Source organism: Saccopteryx leptura, chromosome 1, assembly GCF_036850995.1.
Source record: "Saccopteryx leptura isolate mSacLep1 chromosome 1, mSacLep1_pri_phased_curated, whole genome shotgun sequence".
Lineage (NCBI taxonomy): Eukaryota > Metazoa > Chordata > Mammalia > Chiroptera > Emballonuridae > Saccopteryx > Saccopteryx leptura.
The window spans coordinates 42,341,788-42,363,766 of NC_089503.1; the positions used below are offsets into that span (position 1 = coordinate 42,341,788).

The 21,979-nt window shown below is 53.2% G+C and overlaps 1 protein-coding gene across 2 annotated transcripts in view; it reads left to right on the forward strand.

Moving 5' to 3' along the window:
• Positions 1-18,899, forward strand: part of USH1C (USH1 protein network component harmonin) — a 50,605-nt gene extending 31,706 nt beyond the window's left edge. Inside the window, exons 16-21 of one of the 2 annotated variants that reach the window (XM_066365076.1) lie at positions 10,802-10,843; positions 11,352-11,405; positions 11,741-11,840; positions 14,583-14,689; positions 16,066-16,121; positions 18,432-18,899. In XM_066365076.1, coding sequence (XP_066221173.1) covers positions 10,802-10,843; positions 11,352-11,405; positions 11,741-11,840; positions 14,583-14,689; positions 16,066-16,121; positions 18,432-18,444 — 372 coding nt within the window. In that variant the 3' untranslated portion in view covers positions 18,445-18,899. Of the gene's footprint in view, positions 1-10,801; positions 10,844-11,351; positions 11,424-11,740; positions 11,841-14,582; positions 14,690-16,065; positions 16,122-18,431 lie in introns of both variants that reach the window. The other variant, XM_066365086.1, reaches the window with a different exon arrangement.
• The last annotated feature ends 3,080 nt before the right edge of the window (positions 18,900-21,979 follow it).

Here is a 21,979-nt window from a genome sequence, read left to right on the forward strand (position 1 = left end):
AGACATTCCCCAAAATGTTGACTCTGATGTCCTGTCTCCAGAGTGCTAGCTCTGCCCTCCATGTTGTGTGTGATGGAGCGGACACTCCCTTTCTGCACACTCCCATTGCCCTCAGCTCGTCTGGACACAATAAAGAATTTGTGGGAACTAGAAGACTCAGGTCCCAATCCTGGCACCACCACTTACTAGGAGTTTGATGTTGGACTAGAAACTTGACCTCTCAGAGCCTTGGCTCCTTCAGCAAGAGAGTGGGGTAGTAACTACATATGAGAAAATCAATGTAGTTTCTTTGACATATAGGCAGTCTACCAATGTCAGTTCTCTTCCTTCCTCACTTCTTGGCTTCCCTGCAACTCTTTGGGAGAAGCAGCCAGAAAAGTAGGCTTTATGGGCTCAATTCCAACAGGCACAGTAAAGAGTCCTTGAGCCCTGCACCTCCCTCCCCAAGTCCTCTTGAGCCCTGACAGCCAGTGAAAAGCAGTTGGGCCATTCTCCCCATCCCCAAGCTCCAGTCCTGTAGTTTCTGACTAACCCTCATTTCAGGGGGCTGGTTCAGAGAGACTGATGGGCTCTTGAGGATGACATAGTCTAGAGCCTAAGCATCAGGGCAAAATCTGATGTCCTTGGCTCTGGGATTCCAGGTCAAGTCTAGCTTCCACCTCCTCTAGCTCAGAATAGAGGATTTCTACAAATGCTTGTCAATCTCCCTGATTTTCTGTAGACTCTCCCAGAATACACCTATGGTATCTGAACATGAAACACCTTTCTCTCCAAATAATGGAGAAGGCATATGCCCAGATACTAGGAAATAGATACAATGCCTTTTATTTATACAATACTTTAATGCTCTTTTATAGATGTTATTTCATTGCCTTTGGATAGCAAGTGTATGGGGAAGTTATTTCTTCCATTTGGGAGCTAAGGTGGATCAGGCTCAGAGAGGTTAAGAAACTTAGCCAAAGTCACATAGCTAATTAGTGAAGTAGTAAGCCCCCTTCATCTGTCTGGCAAAGGAATATCTCTCCTACTCTGTGATAGGTAGCAGCGATTGGCTTGTCCTAAGCCTGAGGTTCATGCCCAGGGGCAGAGCTGGGGAAGGGGCTCTCCAAGGGGTGGTTGCCTGCTGTGGTGCGAGGACTGAATGCCCTATTTGTGGTGCTGTGCCAGTGCCATCACTACCTTGTAACACTTGTGTAAAAAATGCCACATCTGCTCAGAGAGGAAAGGATAAGAAAGCCAAGTATGACGACAGCCTGCAGGAGTTGAGAAAGAATAAGAAGGAACTGGAGTTTGAGCAAAAGCTTTACAAAGAGAAAGAGGAGATGCTGGAAAAGGAAAAGCAACTGAAGATCAACCGGCTGGCCCAGGAGGTACGTGTCCCGCTCACGGGCCGGGTGAGCGCCCCTGGGATGCGCTCTGGGTGTGCCCCTCAGCCTCCCGGGGAACCAGCTGGAGTGGTTCTCCCCAGATGGAGTCCGAAGGTGGCCTGAGCCCCGCCACCCTCCTTAGTCTGGAAAAGGAGACGGTCCTCCCTGCTCAGGCTCATCTGAGACTCGCTTCTGGCTTAGCTGTGTGTGTGAGATTGAAACTGACCTTGCTCAGGTGCAGGTCTGAGGTTAACTTCTTGCCCAAACTGTAGGGCTTAGCCCTCCACACAGCTGGCCAGAGGTTTGAGTCAGTGCCCTCCACCCCTATGCTATCAGAGGATGAGTCCAAGACTAGGCCTCTGCCCCCTGGGTGTGGCTCTGAGTCTGGGTCTCAACCCTCTGCCTAGGCGTAGATCTGAAGTGAGCCTTCCACCCACCTGTCATTAGATCTGAATCCGTTTGGTCCCTTACCCAGGTTTTCCGTTCAAGACCGGGTTTCGCCAGAGTGCCTGGCTCTGAGGGTATGGGTCTGAGGGTAACCTCATTGTCCAGGCAGAGTGTCTCCGGCTATCCCTCAGTGAATCAAGCTATGAGTCTGAGGCCGCTCCTGTCAGCAGAGGGTGTGCTGAGGCTAGACCGCCTCAGGCTGGGACGGTCCCTAGGCTGTCTCCTTTAAGACGTGCCAAAAACTGTCTTCCAGCATGAGTAATCCCTATTTCCTAGGTGAGCTGGTGACCTTAACTCCCTAGCTGTTCATGATCTGATTGGTTCTGCTGCTCTTTAATGCTGCCATGAATCAGATCGCCAGGCTGATTACATTATAGAACCAGAGCTGTCCTGGAAAATGTAAAGTGCATTAGGTCTGGCATTAGGAACAAATTAGCTACCGAATTAAAAAAAAAACAAAAAACTAAACTTGTACTTCTGAGGACAAGGCAGCCTGGAAAGGGGAAAGATAAAAGTAAAGGTAAACTCTCAGAATGTGCTAGGAGCCTATAAAAGGGCCATTCTCAGAGAATCATAGGAGTTGCAGGGTCCACGGGGATCCCGGGGGCCAGCTAATCCCAGAGGATGCATGAGCCCCTTCTCTGATTTTCCTACGAGTGGTGTTAGTCACCCAACACCTCAGCACCCTCCCCCGGCCCGCTTCCCCCTGCTCTGGGCCCGGGTGACGTGAGCTTGGGCCTTCTTCTAGACAGCTGACACACCCAGCAGTACTCTGGAGTTTTTTAAAAAATGCTTTTTCGCTACCATTTCAAGTATGCCGTCCACGTGTGACTCTAGTGTGCCCTTTCTCCTCTCTTTTTTGCATCGGCCTTGGGTCCCAGGTGTCCGAGACAGAGCGGGAAGACCTGGAGGAATCAGAAAAGATTCAATATTGGGTGGAAAGGCTCTGTCAGACGCGCCTTGAGCAGATTTCTTCTGCTGATAATGAGCTTCCAGAGGTAACGGAGCTTTTCCTTCCCGCTAACCCTTCTGCTGCCTTCAGAATGACCCGTCCTCAGGACAGCGGGAAGCAGGATGCCCCCTGTCCAGGGCCAGCCCTACCAGCTCACTCTCCCTTCCTTTCTTGAAGAAAGGGAACATAACCTTTTTTCTGGGCACCTTAGAGTGACCACTAAGTCCTAGTTTATCTGAGATGGTTCCAGTTAGGCCCATTGTCCTGGTGTGATTACTAAGAGTGTAGTATCATGTCCGTTGTCAAATGTGTTCCAATTTAGATGATAAGTTATATGGTCACCTTATTTGTCACCCACATATGGCATAACTCTATCAGCTGCCTGGTGTGAGCTTAGGTGGCAGAGAGGTGACACCCCCCAGGCTCTGGTCTGAGGGTGGTGGGTCTCCCACAGTAAAAGAAATAGATTAGGAGAGCCGTGTACTCAATGTATTGTGAAGTGAAACACTAGCCAGACGATTACAGAACTTCCTTGCAACCCCCCAGATGACCACGGGGCCTCCACCTCCCCCGTCTTCTATGTCCCCCCTGGCCCCACCCCTGAGGCGCTTCGCAGGCGGGCTGCACCTCCATACCACGGACCTGGATGACATCCCTTTGGACATGTTCTACTATCCCCCCAAGATCCCTTCTGCCTTGCCTGTGATGCCCCACCCTCCACCCTCCAACCCACCTGCCAAGCTTCCCGCACCCCCTGTCCTTCCGTCTTCAGGCCGTGTGAGTGCCTCCTCCTCACCCTGGGTGCAACGCACTCCACCCCCCATTCCAATCCCTCCCCCACCATCTATTCCCACCCAAGATCTCACTCCTGTCCGCCCACTGCCCACTGCACTGGAAGAGGCCCTGGGCAACCACCCCATCCGCCCTGGGGACACAGGCAACCCTACAGAGGACTGGGAGGCAAAGAACCACAGCGGGATGCCCGCCAGTTCCCCTGTCCCTGAGCGGAGCTTCCCACCCACCCCAAAGGTACTAGCCCTGTCCGCATGCTACTCAGCAAAGCAGGAGGAGTGGGCAGGGCTGCTGTTTCCCATGTCCTCCACTGCTGCGAGTGGAGACGAGAGGAAACATCACCCCACCCCATTTTCCAGGAATGAGCTCCCTAAACTGCATGTTGTGGACATCCTGCATGTGTGTGGTTTCTGTTGATTTTGAAGTGCTGTGCTGTTTGCTGAATTGTCTATGATACCTGGGATGAGCAACAGTGTATCGATGTTCATTGCCCTCTCTTCCTTTAGGCTAGTATGGGCTGGTGACATTCAATGTAGTACTTGTATTGCTGTATTGAATAGCCAGGGCTCTGTGTCACAGCTAGTCATTTCTTGATATTAACCTAGAAAGACTTGATTGTGGGCAATGAGTTCCCAATTTAATAGGGAAAAAGGGGTTGCAGGGGAGCAACTTGAAGTTCTGTAAATGAAATAATAACACTGTCCAATGTGGTATTAGGACACTGTGGTGTCATTCTCTATGGCACTAACCAACTACATTGGCTGGAAGTATAATTCCCAGAAATGTCTGGCTATCTTCCAGCTACAGAAATGATGAAGATGGAGGATTCCTAGAAATCTCCAAATTTACTATTAAAAGACTGGGGATCTTTTTCTTGGATGACAGGAGGCAGAACTGTAATCTTTCTCAAAAAGGCATATTTCTTATTAATTGTTCATAATCCAAAGACTGTATCAGAAGAGGCAATCCTTGAGGAAGACATGGAGCTTTGACTCTCTGGAAGGAGAGACAAAACATTCCTCTGCTCCGGTAGCTGTGGGGCCAGGCTTGAGTCAGACCTGCTGCGGCTCAGGCCAGCTGGGGGAGGAGTGGTGGGGGCGCGTAGACAGTAGTTCCTGATCAGTGGTTTTTACTAACCTTCCATGCATGGACTTGAGATTCTGCATGAAGGACAGGATAAGCATTTCAGAGCATCCAGGAGCACTTGGGGGAACAAAAGTGGGAGTGAAGAAAGGACCAGATACAGACAAGACTACAGCTTTTAGCAGGGGACCCTCAGAACGTCTGGTGGAGTCCTGAGCCCTGCAGCTCTCAAGAGGAAGTCTGTCTGTTTCAGGGATGTCTCCCCCCAGAGTCCAGCCAGGACTAGATTTGCAGAGGGTTAAATTAGCCTGGCACAGAGAACCACATCCTTCTTGTGAGTGATCTCCACCGAGATAGGCGACAGCTTTTCCTTAACAAATTTGATTCGAAACTCATTGATTGACAGAGCTCCTGCTTTGTGCATCTCTGTGTCAAGGGGAGAGGGGAGCAGTGCTGAAAAGGACTTAGGGGAGATTGGGCCACCTGTGCTGTCCAGGACTTTGCCATCTGAAGGATGAGCAGTTGCCCAGGCAGGATTCAGCCACAAAATCAGCACAGGTCAGGTGTTGTGGGAGAGACTCCTTCTAATGCAGGGGTCTCAAACTCAACTCAGCATGTGGGCCGCAGAGCAAGATCACAGCCGTTAGGCAGGCCGCACTAGGTCTACAAAAGGCAACTGTTACGCAACACTTTTCTCACTGCAGTTGAAAACAAAAAAAAGTCAGTACAACAAGCACAATCGTACATGCAGTTTACTCAGTGTCACAAAACGACCAGAAACTGTAGTTCGCATCACAACTGCTGTTAACTAAGCTAATATCTAGCTAGGATGCTAGAGAAATGAAAAATACAAGTAGGCCCCTAGGCTTACTTAATTTTATCCAAAATATTTTGAACTTCGTGGATTAGTCTGCGGGCCGCACAAAATTGTTCAGCGGGCCGCATGCGGCCCGCGGGCCGCGAGTTTGAGACTCCTGTTCTAATGGGAGGTTGCAGGCACCTCTGTGGAGTAAAATGCTTTTAGAGTTGAGCCTTAAGGGAGGGTGATACAGGGAAGACAGGAGGAAGGGCATTTCAGGTACAGGGATCATAAAGGTGGCAAGGAGGAACTGTCTGTTTAAACCCTGGCTCAATCACTGCCTGAATGACTGAGTATCTGTTACCCATCAATCTGGGTATCTTATTCATAAAATGGAAATGCTAATGGCACCTACCTATTATGAGAATCAAATGAGTTAACACATGAATTTATTCTAAGTTAATACTGAGGAGTATTAATACAGGCACATCGTAGGTGCTCAGTAGACATTAACTGTGATGAGTGACAAATCAGAGTACAAGAAAATTTGGGTGAAGCTGCAATAATGAGATTGGAGGTAACTTCTGCCAACCTTTGAGTCAAGATCAAGATTCAAAACAGGATCCAGCTTTCTCAGATTGCTTCAGGAACCCTGAAGTTCCCACTGTCAGTTACCAATCAGAGCACAGGGAAAGTTGAAAGCTCCCCCAACACCACCCCTGGGCAGGTAAAGCAGGAAGCAAGGACATGTGCAAAAGCCTTGAGACAAGGAAACCTGGCATTTTGGAGGCTAACGTTAGCAGTGTGAGGAGGGTGGGAAGGAGTGAGGGACGAATCTGTAAAGGAAGGTGGAGAAGCTCATGAAAGACCTTGGGGTCAAGTCAAGGAACTCAGTAGTCAGTGGGGAGCCATCAAGGGTCCGGGGCAGTGTTGTGACCCAATTAGTTTTGTCTTGGCCAGGAGGATCAAGGGGGTTAGAGCAAAGCAGACAGGGCACATCAGCTCTCTTGGCCCTCCCCCAGCCTCCGGAGACTGCCCACCCACCAGGAACAGAGGATGCTGGGACTGGAACCACGGCCAGAAGAGAGTCTTTAGGGGGAGAGGAGGTTGATTGGCATCCAAGGCCACTGAGAGAGCCTTGAAAACCCGTCCTCTGAGTGGCAGTGGCTGCTGGTGACCCCATAACCAGACTCTGGCTCAAGTCCCTGATTCCCTAGAGCCACGTAGTTTCTTTGACTTCGGGCACACTGTGGCCAGTGCGTTCTCATCGCTCTGCTGAAGATCCTACGCCAGGACCTCTGGCAGGGTGAACGGACCAGGCTGGCTCAGCATGGTCATGGTGTGAATCTGCATGTGTTAGAGAGCTATGGCTGGCCTGGCCCACGCCCACCATGGCCTCACATGGATCTCTCTTAAACTAACCCCTGTAGACATTTTGCCCAAGCCCACAGCCTCCACGAGGCCCTGGCGTGTCCACAATCTCCAAGCCTGTCATGGTCCACCAGGAGCCCAACTTCATCTACAGGCCAGCCGTGAAATCCGAGGTCCTGGTAAGCCTCTCAGGGCCCCTCCAGGGCATCTCCAGAGGAGCAGGCCAGGGCTATCTCCCCCAGGTGTTGTTGGAGAGAGAGTGAGGTAGGGTACAAACTCATATCAGGTGCCATCTCCTAACCTTCTCATTGGCCAAAAGATGAATCCTCATGGATTTAAGAGTTTGTTGACATGACCAATGCCTTTCTTGTTCCCCACTTGACCAAACAGGCTGGAGCTCCATCTAGAAGTAATAAAAATAATAGCTCAGACTTATTATGAGCTACCATGTGTCGGGCTCTGCATGGTCTCATTTAATCCTCACAGCACTCCAGCGGATGGCACCTGTCACTATCCCTGTTTCACAGTTGAGGAACCTGAGGCTTACAGAGGTTAAGTCAGTTGCCCAAAACAAAGCCAGGGCTGACTACTTACTCCACAGTCACTCAGACACCAAAGCGCAAGCTCTTCCCTATATTTCCATCTTTCCAAAACTTACAGTGATTCCAGTTGTCCTGGCCTCTGCCCCCTGCCCCTGAGGCCCATCATGGCATGACCTGGCACGGGACCCCCTCAGATGGGGAAGTAACCAAAGCAGATTCACTCTCTTTCTCCATTTTCAGTCTCACTTTTCCCTGGGACTGGGAGTGCGAGGTGTGGTCCTGGGGCAATGGAGAAGGTCTGCCTGCACTCAGGCACCTACAACTGAGAGAGCTGGGACTCGTGTGTACTCTGCTCCAGGGGCCCTGGCCACTGTGGGGCCTCCCACCCATAGGAGAGAAGTCATGCCAGAATCCTGCTTCTCCTTTCTGGGAAACCCTATCCAAATGTCAGGGCAGGGTGGGGCGGGTACTTATTTTGAGCTTTAGCTGCCCTGTCAGCTCCCCAAAGAGCTAAGTTCATGCTCCTGTGACAGCCTGCTGGTGCATCTGTGTCGCGTTCTCTGGCTGCCGGCAAAGGGGGGTGTCTGCTTGACTAGAACTGGGTAGCTGCTGGGTCTGGGACGACACCGTGCAGGCTGAAACATAAAGCAGGCTGTGTCTGTGAAGGGAGGATGTTGGCAGGGCAGTCCCGGGCTGGCAGGCCCAGGGTCTGGCACCAGGGGGCGGACGAGACCTATTGGTAACATCCAGCATGGAACTTTTTTTTCCCCTGGCAGCCCCAGGAGATGTTGAAGAGGATGGTGGTTTATCAGACAGCATTCAGACAAGTAAAATGATACCCGTCGTGTGTCTGTGGTCCTCTCTGCCACCCCCCCCCCCCCCGTGCCTCCCATTCTGACTTCTCTCTGTGGGAGTTCTGGTCAGTCTCTCAGGTGGCCCCAAGAGCCATCTGCCAGGAGCCTCAGGTCAGAGCTGTGTTCCCAGGGCCACCTCCAAGGATTGGGGAGGGTCTCATATCAGGAGAGAACATTGGGCTTCTTAGACCCCATGCAGGGTCCCTCTGCCCCGGCTCTGTTGTGGCTGTTTGTTCAAAGAGGGACAGAATAGAGGGAACCTTCAAAGGGTCACAGAGGCTGAGATGGACTCTTGTTCCAGTCCTCGGTGCCTGAGGTTTCGCTCTACCCCTCCCCCTGTCTTGACCCCTCAAGGCAGATACAGCTTCAATCCAACCCCACCTGGCACTGAGACAGCATCAGGGAGGAAGTGGTGGCCCAGGTCCTCTGCCTGCCCAGCACGCTCCTGTGCATGGGCCGCAGAAGTCCTACCTGGCCCGTGAGTGGAGTCAGGCAGCCAGCCGCTTGTCCTCCCCACCTCCTGGGGCTCACATCCACAGAACCAGCCGTTGGATTGGCTGCCTCACCACCAATGAGAGCGACCCCCAGATGGGGCGAGATCAAGCCAGCCCTTGGAGCCAACCTCCTCACTGAAGAGTTTGACTCCAGGCAGGGAGCTAATGGGAGGTGTCAGCCATAGTGAGATATGGGGGGGTCTGCAAAGAAGGCTGCTCCCAGCCCAGGACGGCAGTGACGGGCGGTGGCGAACGGAAGGTGTGCTACACCAAGCAGAGTTTCTAAATACTTTGTGTATATTAACTCATTTAATCTTTACAACAAATTAGGAGTTAAGTGCTATTATTAGCCCCACTTTGTAGATGAGAAACTGGAGCGGACAGATTAGGAAACACGCCTGTGATGCTGCAGCAAGTGTCAGACCCCAGGTTTTAACCCAGGAGGTCGGGCTCCTACGTGCTTCGCCATCCCGCTTCTCCAAGTACCAGGGTTATAAAATAGACATTTAAAGACTTTGTTGTTTAGAGCACACACAGGTCTCCAAGGGAGAGAGGCAGGAAGGTGAGAAGCCCCAGGGCCCGAACCCTTGCTCTACTACCCATTGACTAAGTGTCCTTGGGCATGAGTGTCACCTCTCTAGGCCTCAGTTCCTTCATCTGTTGGGTGAAGGGTTGAGCTTTCTCTTCAAGGGCTGACCAGCTGTAGTGGCTTATAAGTCGCTGATCTAACTGTACACAAGACAGGACTTGCCGTGCGGCCCACCCCTGAGAGCAGATTCTCAGGCCCAATGCCAGCCCCCACCCCCAAGTTTTGCAGAAGAAACAGCCTGGGTAGGCTGGCCCTCGGTGAAAGAGCATTGACTCCATATCCTGCCCAGTAATCTCTCTTGCTTATGGATTTGCTGCATCCTTTCTGTCTGCTGCCTTGACACCCACAGACCAACCTGGGGGTGGCCTCAAAGCTGGGCCAGGCTTGAGAGTCTCTGGCTTTTTGGGGTTGAGCCAAGGCGACAAAGACTAGTGAGGAGGGAGGACAGGCAGATGCCCAGGGATCCACCTGCTGATATTTGGCCCCCAGCTTGTGCCCACCCAGAGCTTGGCTGCTGCATGCTGGACATAGAGGTGGCTGTGGCCTGGCCATGTTGCTGACCACAGGCCCCAGGGAACACCTGGTGTAGCCTAGGGATCTGTGTGTCGGGGAGAGGGGACTCTGCTCAGTCCCACAATGCCTTATCTTCGCTCCCACCTTCCCATGGGACTCACGGAGGCTTTGCCGCTCTCAGGCTTGGTGCGGCTGACCCCTCGGTCTGTGGACCTCGGGTTCCCACTGTTTGTGTGACTCCTGAGAAAGGGGTGTGTTCTGGCTCTGCCCCCTTCTCCCTTCTCACCAGCTCGCTTCTACATCATAGGGCTCTTGTTCCCACAACCTCCACCCGCCAGGCCCCCAGGGCTGCGCGTCCGCTCTCCTCTCCCCGGCCTCACACTATCGCCTTCTAGAGAAGCATTACGTTTAGAACAGCACTGGGCATGGGCAAGCGCAGACTTCCCACTTTTCCTCTGGGTGCCTGACGTCCCTTTGTCCCCTGCCCCCTCACCTTGTGGCTTTGCAGTCCTCAGGAAGAACAGTCTCTTGAGCAGCATTGGTCTCCCTTCGGGATCAGGGCTCTGTATAGAGAAAAGCTGGGCTTCATTGCCCCGAGCCGGGCCCTGGCCTCACGGCGCTCCTGGAAGAACTGAGGCGGGGCCCACAGAAGCTGTGCCTGTGGGAAGACGAGACCTTCGGCAAGGCTGGCGCTGCAGCCTAGGCCACCTAGACGTCAGCTGGTACCCCTGCCAGCTGCAGAGGCTCACCCTCCTGGGACAGTGCAGGGGCCAGGGCTAGGTCCTTCCAGTGCTTCCCAGAGCTTTCTGCTTCTCCCGGGCAGCGGTACGCTGGCTGTTGGGGCTGCCGACCTCCTCACTGCATCCCCCATCCAGGGCGCATCTGGCCGCCTCTCCCCTACCTATGACCCATTCACCTTCCTCTGCCCTAAGTTTGTTTCCTACAGTGACCCCCGGGGGCCTCTGATCTATTGCCCTAATACCCTCCGTTGCTTCCAGGATTTCCGGAAATATGAAGAAGGTTTTGACCCCTACTCCATGGTGAGAGAGAATCCCCCCCCCCCTTCAGGGAATGACCCCAGGAATGGGAGCTGGGGGTTATAATGGGTTTGGTGGTGGCACAGTCTGGGGTCTGGGGGTCCTGGGGATGAGATGGGGCATGTGAGGAGCGCCAAGGAAGCCCCAGCTACTCTTTCCTGTGAAGGCTCCTTTCAAACAGCGTTCCAGTAGGGAGTGTGTGTGTGTGTTTTATTTTATAACAAGTTACACTTACTGAGCACTAACTGTATGCCGGGCACTGTGCTGTGTGTTTACAAGGCATGCTCTCACCAGTCTCACAGTATTCCCAGGAAGACCGTACCTGGGATTTGTGTGTGTGCCCATGTGTCCCCCGTGGAGTCTGGGACCTCGCAGTTGAAGACTGATGGCAGTAGGGCTGGGAAAGGTCCCCGGGTCCATGTCCTCTGTGGAGCCCAAAGTCCCGCACCTGCCACCCTTGCCCCACCCTCATCCTCCAGGCAGACTAAAACCTCCCCCCTGTTCCCTCCAGTTCACCCCGGAACAGATCATAGGGAAGGACGTCCGGCTCCTGCGCATCAAGAAGGTACCTGGGCACATGGAGGTCGGGTAGCCACCACCCTTCCCTGACTCTTCCTCCTCCCATCTTAGCTCCCTGCTTCTCCCATTCTCAAGAGACTCCTGGGTGACTCCCCAGATCCCCACTATCCTCCTCTCTGCCCCTGAGGTGTCCCCTCCTGTGATGGGGCCCCATGCCCAAGCCCTGCTTGGTGTCCATGTCTCATTTTCTCCCTTATGGCCCTGCCATCGGCCCATGGCTTCTTCGTCCTCTATGTGGCCCTGTCAAGAGGCTCATTGGTGCCCAGGTGCCCAGAGGCTGCTGTCTGTTTGGCTTCCTAAGGCTTGTTTTTCTTTAACCAGGAGGGATCCTTAGACCTGGCCTTGGAAGGTGGTGTGGACTCCCCGATCGGCAAAGTGGTCGTCTCGGCTGTTTATGAAGGGGGCGCCGCTGAGCGGCATGGTGAGTGGGACCAGCCGTGTCCCAGTTTGGGGATGGTATGATGGTTATACAGGGCTCTGCGGGAAAGCCGACAGCTGCCCCTTGGAGTGGGTTGACAGTTGCTCAAGAATGGCCCCTCCAGTTCACCCATCCCCCCAGTCCTACAGGTTGCCTGTGGGCATGCAGTGGTGCCAGGGCCTGTGGGTATACAGCCAAACCGTATACAGAGGCTCCTCATCTGGTGGTGAAAGCATGCTCAGAATTGCCAAGTACTGACGATAACAACGTGGTCTGCCAAGGGCTGACAAAGGACCTAGAGGGTGGAGGGAAGCTGTGGGAGCTCTGAGGGGCCCTAACCCACCAAGGGAAAGGGGGACGCTGGCAAGGCTCTCCTGAAAGGTGATGCCTAAGCTGAGCCTTAAAATGTGTCAGTGTTGCCCCGGGGAAGGTGGAAAAGATCTTTCCAGGGAAAGAGAACAGTACATGTAAAAGCAGGAGACAGCCCATCAGAGCCCGGCCCATCCTTTTAATAACGATGAGAACTAACCGTGTGCCAGATGCTATTCTGAGCACCTGTCGCGTTACCCTGTGTCTAAGTCATTTGTGTGTATTAACTCATGTAATCCTTACAACAATCCCCAAAGTGGGTGCTCCTATTCTCATTTTACAGCTTAGGAAACTGAGGCATGGAAAGGCTAAAGGACTTGTTCGAGAGCCTACAGCCAGTAAGAGCCTTTGTGGACCCCAGGCACAGATGCTTGCCTCCGGTCGCCACCCGTTCACCTGTCAGACAGTGTCTGAACCTTCACCATTAGTGATTTCTTCTTCCAAGTCCAAGAGATTTTTCAGTGCTCCTAGGTTTTCTGTGGAGGCATAAATGTCTTCAGAGGAGGAGCCTGGGCCTTGCTGGTCCAGAGCAGGGAATCATTTGATCAGATCCTTCCCGGGTAGTCTAGGCTGGGGTCAGGCTCTCCCACAAGCCCAAGGTGGCAGAGGGAGAGTGGGTGAGGGCCTGAGGTGGGAGTGGCGTGACGTGATGGCAAAGTTACCTCTTTGCTGGCAGCCAGGCTTTTGTGAGGAACTAAAGCAAGTCCAGTTCTGCCACTCATGGCCTTGGTGACCTCAGGCCCCTCACTGCCACACTCTGAACCTCCATTTCAGCTCTAGGAGGGAGGCTTACTCAGTTAGGGAGCTGCCTTGCCTGCCACTGCCTGCCCTGGCCACGCCCACCTCCCCTGTCTTATTTCTGTGCCATTTGAGGGGTGGGTCGATGCTTGGCCAAGAGAGACCTCCTGTCTGCCATGTCTAGCAGGGAGAGAGGACCGAGGTGGGTGGCTGACTTTTCCTGGGTCCTTCCTCACCTTACAGAGCCCCAGCCCAAGCAGTGCCTTACTGCCCCTTAGGCTCCATTGCGGGTTTGTACAGAAATGAAAAAGTGAGAGTCATTTCTCCCCAGGCCACTATCCCCAGGAACTGCTGTGTGCAGTTCGGTCCCACACTGCTTTGGACATACCAGCAGCTGGTGAAGCCTCCACAACTGCCTTCTTTAGTAACAGACGCCACATTTCTATGGGCCTTCATCCCCACAAGGCTTCTTCTGGGTGATCTATTTCAACAAAGCCAGAGAGTGTTCTGGGAACCCCAGGACTGGGAGAAGAGAAAAGAAAGTTCTGAAATTGAAGATGCATGGGAAACCATTCACAATCTATCCACTTCTTGGAAAGCCACATACATATTAGCATATTCAACATTCTGACAAGTCCTGCCGTGAATAACTGGTTAGCTTACAACTCTGCTTTTCCCAGATTTATTAGATCACAGGTCATCTTATCCAGGAACACCTTCAACATCAGACATTTATTCAAGAAATATCTATTGAAGTCCTATTTTGTGCTGGGGATGTTGAACCAAAAAGGTAATTCCTGCTTTCATGGAGCTGACAGTCTTGTGGAAGAGACCATCAGTCAACAACTACATACATGGTTACAAATTGTGAAATGTGCTGTGCAAAAGACCAGGCTACTGTGATAGAATAAAAAGAGAGGTCGGCTTTAGAGCGAGGGGGGTCAGAGCAAACCCCTTTGAGGAGGAGACGTTTCATCTCTCACATAGTCCAGAAGAAAGAGAAGGGCCAGGTGTTTCAGGAGGAGCAGCACGTGCGGCCGGAAAGAGCTCGGACCGCTCCGGGACCTGAAGGAGGAGCAGCACGTGCGGCCGGAAAGAGCTCGGACCGCTCCGGGACCTGAAGGAGGAGCAGCACGTGAGGCCGGAAAGAGCTCGGACCGCTCCAGGACCTGAAGGAGGAGCAGCACGTGAGGCCGGAAAGAGCTCGGACCGCTCCGGGACCTGAAGGAAGAGCAGCACATGCGGCCGGAAAGAGCTCGGACCGCTCCGGGACCTGAAGCAGACCAGGGCTGGAGCACAGAGCGGGACAGCCTGCAGAGATAGTTTGTGTTTCTAGCAACCTCATTGGCAATGCAGGTCTCCCTCCCTCTGAAATGGCAGAGACCCCTGAAAAAGCCGTGGTGACAAAGATTCACCCCGGCACCCCTATTCTGCTGAGCAGGGTAGCGGCATGGCGGTGGTGTGGGAAGGAGGCGCCCCCTGAGGAGCTGCTGGATTGTCTCCCTCGTGCTTTCTGAGCCTGTGTGAGCTTCAGAATCCAGGAGTCGGGCTCCTTCTGCATTGACCCCGTTATCCAAGCCCTGGGCCAGGCATATCTCCCATACAGCCCAGTTGCCAATCAACCTCATCTTCCTGCAGGTGGTATTGTGAAAGGGGACGAGGTCATGGCAATCAATGGCAAAATCGTGACGGACTACACCCTGGCTGAGGCTGAGGCGACCCTGCAGAAGGCCTGGAATCAGGGGGTAAGAATGAAGCTCCTCCCTGCCTCCCTCCCTCGCCTGCTTGCCTCAAACCTGGCCTCTGCAGCCAGGCCTTACAGTGAGGGTGCACCATTCCAGGGCAGGTGTCCAGGGTCTAGGCAACGCATGCAACCCACATACACCATACAGCCAATGGTCTCAATCTGACAATGTGGGGTTCAGAAAAATAAATGTCAGTTCCCGATCTTGAATCCAAAAAGCAAGCGATACAAATACAGACTCCAGAAGACCAGGTGTGGCAACCTACCCAAGAAAAAAACTTAAGGTCTTCTCTAAGAGCACACTGACCAGGCATGGAGAGAGTGCTTGGGGCTATTAGAAAGCATTAACAGAAGTAGAGGGCCCAGAATGGAGGAGGGGCTAATGGTAGTCTGCTCTGTGCTCATTAGACACCCACCTGGGTCAGGGCCAACACAAGATCTCCCAGGCTGTGCACTGCACAGTCCGAGGGGGCGCCCTCCTGCCGACTACAGTGTGAATGGTGCCCGCTCATGTTGTGCAATGCACAACCTGTGCAACTGTATGCAGGCAGCCGAGCCTGGGGTATTAAGTTCAGAGCCGAGGAAGCTGACCAGATGGGACTGGGACCCCCATGAAGGGATGTGGAGAAGAGAAGACTTACGGGTAACATGATGACTGTCTTTGATTATCTGAAGGGCTGCATTAGGGTAGAGGGAGCAGAGTGTTCTTTGTGATTCTTGAGAACAGAACTGGATTGGATGGAGGGAGGTCCTGGGAAGAGATTTCAGTTCACTATTAGGAGCTACTGCATGGTAGAGGGGCCCAGTGATAGCTCACATACCTTTTATTGGATACATCCAAGTCAAGGATGGACAATGAAGGATAAACCAAGGATGGAAGTGATCCACTGAGGGGATCGTGTGTTAGGATCAGAGAGCTAGGCCTGAAATTCCCTAATTGGCTGTGCATCAGAATGACCCAAGGACCTTGTTAAAAATACTGTTTCCCAGGACCTACCCCAGATTTCCAGGGGCCAAGTCTATGAGTCTAGAGTTTTAAGAAATTGCCCCCATGATCTTGAGGTTGCTGCCTGGCTCTGGTCCACAGACCAGCATTTGGGAACTTAATGTCATTCAAGAGCCTGGCAATCCTGGCCTCTGTGGTTCTGACACCACAGAGACTAGAAGCTTCCCCAGACTGTGGGACTGCACAGTGAGGCCCTTCCCCACCAGAAAGCCCTCCAGCCCCGTCTGGACCCACCTTCCCATGGGAAGAAGGTCCTAGCCAGCTGATCCTGGGCTATGGTGCCCAGGAATGGGAATGGAGTGTCAGGGCCAGACACTCTAGGCCATCAATCCTTGAGCATGCCCCAGAGTCCATATACGTTCTCCCTACAGGACTGGATCGACCTTGTCATTGCCGTCTCTCCCGCGAAGGACTACGATGATGAGCTGTAAGTGTGTGCAGGAGCCTGGCCCACCGCTCCTCTGCCTCCTCCTCTTCCAGACTCTTGCCTGCCTTCCGTTAGCCCACTCCCAGCCTCTATTCAGCCTGAAGGAATGGCCCAAGCATACAGCTTCTAGTAGTAAGCATTCCTAGAAAGCCTGGGCTGGAGAAAGCCTGGAACTAAGACACTGTCTTCGAGCATTGTCAGAGCTGCCTCCAAGACTATCTTGTCAAATTCGTTACATACAGAAAACTGCGGCCCAGAGAGGTTAAGGTCTCAGACCAAGTAAATGAAGAAGTTGATACAAAACTTCAGGACTTCTGATTCCTCACTCACAACTGCATCCCCTGCACTGTCATCAGCTACTTTAAAGATTTCTGTCTTTCACTCTCTGGAAAGTCTCCCTGATAGGTAACTGCATTCCTTCTTGCTAAGTCTCTGAGCTGCCAGGCCCACAGGCTTTGGCCTCACTTGCGGGATCTCCAAAGGGCCCTGGCCCGGTCTCGGTCTTCCTCTGTGATTCCCTGTATGTCCATTTCTCTGTTTCATTCCTGTCGCTGTATCTGTGTGAGTGTCTGTCTCATTCTCTGTGTATCCCCATCTCTCTCTCTCTGCTCCTTCTCCTCTTTCCCTCTCCCCATCCTTCCTGTCAATCTCTCTTTCCCATCTGCCCTTCTTCCCCCATCATCCTTCTTCCCTTCATCCTCTCCCTCTTTTTTCTTACCCTCTCCTTTGATTGCTTCTCTCTATCTCTGGCTCTGAGTCTCTGAATCCATTTTTATCTCTTTGCCTTTCTCTGTCTCTTGGTCTCTGTCTGCCTCTGTGACGCCTGACTTCCATCCTCGTCTTATCACATCACCGCCCTAGCCCTCTGCTTGCCTGTCGTGGCTGTCCCTGCTTGCTCTCCCTTCCCAGCAGAGGCTGAGTTCTGTGCCTGTCATGGAGAAATCAAGGTCTCATAGCAATTCACTCTGGAACCCAGGGCCTAGACAGCAGCCGCGTGAAGGGAGAGGTCCGGTGGAGCTCTGCCTGGCAATAACGGAGCCCTGTTTTGTGTTTCCTGCTCTGCTCTGCGTATGTAGCTCTTCTCTTCCCTCCTCTGCAGCCGAAAGCCCCCAGCTGGTCCCAAAGCTCCTTGAAGACCATGCTCCCGTGCTTAGACACGGGTTCTTCCTGCAGCTGGAGCCTGGCAGCCCCCCACGGTGAATAGGCAGGCGGGCTGCAGGGCCCCGTCTGTCCACGCTGCATGTAGTGGCCGTCGGCTGCCGTGCCGTCGGCAGGTTCTTTGGACTGGTGTCTGGAGGGGCACACGAGGCACCATTCCTGAGGTGCCGCCCAGGCCTGTTGTTGGGATTCTATCAGACTCAAAGGCCTTCTTACTCAGGGCAGCTGAGCAGAGCCCACTTTGTAGCATGCTTGCGACCTGGGCATCCTGACAGACCGAAGCCTTTGGGACCTGCCACGGATCCCACGCAGCACCCCAGCGAGCAGGATGGAGCAGTGAGCACCTTTCTCTGCTGGGCACAGATAGTGCTGCAGACCGGGCATGAGGCCAGGGGACCTAGGGAAACACAACCTGGAGTTCCCCTTTCCTGGGGGCGCCACCTTCTGGGAGCTCTGCTCCTCTCCACCCCGGGCTTGGGCAGAACCAGGGCAATTAAGGCAATTAAGGCTAGTCCAAAGAACCAGGGTTGGCCTATTGGGGTGTTCATGTACTGTGGTGATCTGTCGTGGCCTGAGCCCTGCTCAGACCAAACTGTCCTCTGTGCCTTCTTGCTCCCTCGGCTTGGGATTCTTACCTGTGGGACACTGGGGAGCCCAGCTCTGGGATGTTTCCCACCCTGCGACTGGGCTGTGACCATGGGCAGAGCTGACAGGTGGCTGTGAACTGGTGTTCGTGTGGTCTGGCAGCATCTAGGGCAGACCCAAGCCTGGACTTGCTGGCTCTTCTGTTACATGTTTCTCAAAACATAGGGCCTCGCGCTCCCAAGACAGTGTGCCTGCTGTGCCGTGGTTTCTGGGAGAGCTTCAGGGGCCCTATGTTTTCTGCCATCTGTCATCTGCTCTTTGTGGGGCACCCCAGCCCCTCTGCCTCCTGGTTCCCTCCTACCTCATCCCAAGTGTTCCTATGCTTTCTCTGTGGCCCCCTGTGTGCTGTGGCTATGGCTGGTGCATAGCTGCTAGGGGCCTGCACCCAGAGGGGCTGCCAGCGCCTGGTACCACCAGGGGGGTCGGCCCTGCTGTCAGGCCCTTCCCTGGGCTGAGTGGGCACCCACAAGGCCTGCACCTTCCTGGTCTGCTTCGTCTTCCCCACAGGACCTTCTTCTGAAGTCTAGAAGGAGAAACCAAATTCACCACTAGAAGCCGGTGAGCCCTGGACCCACCCTTCTGAACACAAAGCCTGGAACCAGCTTTGAGAGATGCCAGTCTGCAGGCACACTGGGAACCCACAGCCAGCACGCAGAGGGTTCAGACTCCCACGGGCCCTGCAGAAGAGCTGCCTGGGGAGCATCTCTGGCCACTCCTCGGACAGCCAGTGTGCAGGAGACTGTAGCCAACTGTTCTGGAAAGGGTCCCTGGGAACCGGACTCTCATGTCTTCTCTCTGGCCCTGTGAATTTGGTCTCTCCCAGCCCTGAAAGACTCCTCCCTTGAAATCTAATAGGACTTGACTCTTGAGTCTCTTTCTCTCTCTACCCTTCTTGCTCCTGCTGTCATTGCTGCTAAGATTGCTGCCACAAAACTCACTCTGAACTATCAATAAAATAAACGTATTTCCAGCTTACGGGAGAGAGTGTGGAAGACTGTCGAATAAAAAACCATAAGGTTCGGCCCTGGCTGGTTGGCTCAGTGGTAGAGCGTCGGCCTGGCATACAGAAGTCCTGAGTTCGATTCCCGGCCAGGGCACACAGGAGAAGCGCCTATCTGCTTCTCCATCCCTCCCCCTCTCCTTCCTCTCTGTCTCTCTCTTCCCCTCCCACAGCGAGGCTCCATTGGAGCAAAGATGGCCCGGGCGCTGGGGATGGCTCCTTGGCCTCTGCCCCAGGTGCTAGAGTGGCTCTGGTCGCGACAGAGCGACGCCCCGGATGAGCAGAGCATCGCCCCCTGGTGGGCGGGCCGGGTGGATCCCGGTCGGGCACATGCGGGAGTCTGTCTGACTGTCTCTCCCCGTTTCCAGCTTCAGAGGAATACAAAAAAAAACAAACAAAAAAAAACCCATAAGGTTCTGGCTCCTATTCAAGAATTCGAAACAGAACCCAGTGCTGGGATTTGGTTCTGACATGAAGGACACGATCCAATGGCCAGGTGCTGGCTTGGAGCCAAGGCTGGGGAGCAGGAAACGGGCTGAGCGGGACTTCAGTGTCTTCTCAGCAGAAAGATAGAAGGAAATGAAGCCCATGTGGCAGGGACTTTGCTGAATTCCAGAAAGCATAGCTGAAGGTCACCTCAAGGTGTGGGGTGCCCCAGCTCCTCTCAGGAATGTCATAGCCATAGCTGCTTCCCCTGAGGTCACTAAGGCAGGGTGTGAGTGAGGGAGGTACAGGGATTCACTCTGTCCAGGAAATTACATCCAGCAGAACCTCATGGAAGGAGGCAAGGGTTTGAGCCAAGGGGTGGCCAGGGGGGTAAGTTGAGGCCCTCCTGGTTACAGAGCGCAGGCATCTCATGGACCTCCAAGCCAAGGAGACATGATGTCCCCAGGCTTCCTGAGAGAAGTGGAAAGTAGTTCTGACTTACGATGTCTTAGCGGGGTGGCTTCCTCTGTTAGGCCTCCTGGCTCTGCCACCAGCTTCCTCGCTTCTCCAGGGCTCAGCTTGAACACGGTCATTATAAACTTCTGCCTAACTCTAGGTAATCTTTCAGTTTAGCTCCATCACCACCTCCTGGCTCAGTTTCCATTTCCCAATTCCAAATTATCAAGGCAGAATCTGATTGGGTCAGTCACCTGAGTGGGAAGTGCTGGGGTCAAGGACCATTCCCAAGTTCAATTAGCTATGGCAAAGAGGCGGGGTCACATCCCACCCAACATGGAGGTTGAGGCAGTAGAAACTAGGCAGCAAGTCATAATCATTGAGAGGGCAGAGAAAGAAAGAGGATCTGTGGACTTTCTGATCTCAGCGGAGACAAAGCCACAGTGAGCTTCTAATAGCTGGCTCCCAGAGACAGCAACCATGCTGAGAACTTCTCTGTGATTTCTTAGCTAGCTCCTAACTTGGCTCGGAAGACAATTCCAAAACAAAGGTAATAGGAAGGGGCTCATATTTGCTGCCAACTACTGTGTGTTAGCCCTGGGCTTTGGACCCTGGTGTCTACCATCAGAAACTGCAATGACTGGGATTGGGGCAGGGTTCCCCAAGGAGCCACGTGATAGCAGCCAATACTTAGATAGCATTGACTACATGCCAGGATACTGTTCTAAGCACTCAGCTCATCTGCTCCCCTTACAACTCTACAAGGTAGGTAGGACCATCATCAACTCCATTACATTAAGAGAAGATTGAGGTACAAAGAGGCTAAGTGACTTCCATGAGGTCACTTGAGAGAAAGTAGCTGAGCTGGCATTTGAAGCCCAGGCTATCTGGCTCCAGAGACTGCACCCTTCTCCACTCCCTGCTGCATAGGGCAGGGCAGGCCTCACTGGACTGTCGGGTTCCAGACCTCTGGCAGAACAATTCTCCCCACAACAGAAGAACAACCAATGTTCTGCTGTTCTGTGATGGTTGCCTCCTGTTGTGACTCACAAATACTGCTGCTGAGGCCTCCTGTTTGTTGATGCTTGGAACCTCACCATTCGAAGTTTATCTTCAGCTATTCTTAGTTCTTGGCACCTCAGAGTGAATGAGTTTATCTCTGCCTATCAGCACTTGATGAGTGAGACAGTAAAGACAGCTTTGAGCCCCTAGGTAGAGGAGAGGGGCAAGGGAAGGTGTGCCCCTGGGCAGGGTGGGAAGAGGGAATAGGGGAGGCTGAGGACATGGGTGACATGGGTCCTGAGCCATGAGGTCCCCTAGGACTGGCAGGGTGTATGAGCTACCATGGACTACAGCTTCCTTTTTATGAGGCCTGAGTTCCTCTTCACTATCCAGGAAATCAATTCTCATGCATGGGGAAGTTGTCCCATATTGAACCCGAAGTACACAGCTCTCCCCAGCAGATATTCGCGATAACCAGGCAAGAAGTTGAACATCCTAGAGAACGTGTGTAGAGTGGGATCTAAAGCAGTTCTTGACCTTCTGTGGGGGCCGTGAGAGGCACTACTGGGGCAGAGTCCCCTGGAGCACTGGGCCAGACCTGGGAATCCACCACAGTGCCAAGACTGAGTATTTAGGACTAAAACTCATCCAGGCAAAGAATGCCCATGCACCACCCATGGGCGCCCACATGCATGCAGACATCACTACTTTAATCCCACAGCCCTCTCTAACCAGCCAAACAGGTAGACACTAACAACTGCGTCAATCTGGCCAACAAAATGAGCCCTAATAGCCACTTTGAATCAAACTCCCATCCTTGAGGATTCAGGAAAATTGATGCCAAGGAAGGAATGGCTTGTCCAGTATCCCCCTAACTTGGTGGCAGAGCTACCATTTCTATTGCACTGTGGAAACAAACCCGAAAAAGGCTGGGAATTCAAGGTGCCCTTTGACTCTGAACTCCTAGTGTTTTATTTATCTCATTGAACTTGCTTCCCACACCTAGTCCCTGGGTTTGCAGACCTGGTCTGCCTCTCCCACTGCGCTCTGGAAGTCAAGAGTGCAAGGGCTGTGTGCTTCTGAGACACCCCCTTTGGGCCCATGCAGGGCTGGGAAGCTGGTTTTCACCTGGTTCCAACTAAATTCCCAACCCTGAAATTTGGATTAAAAA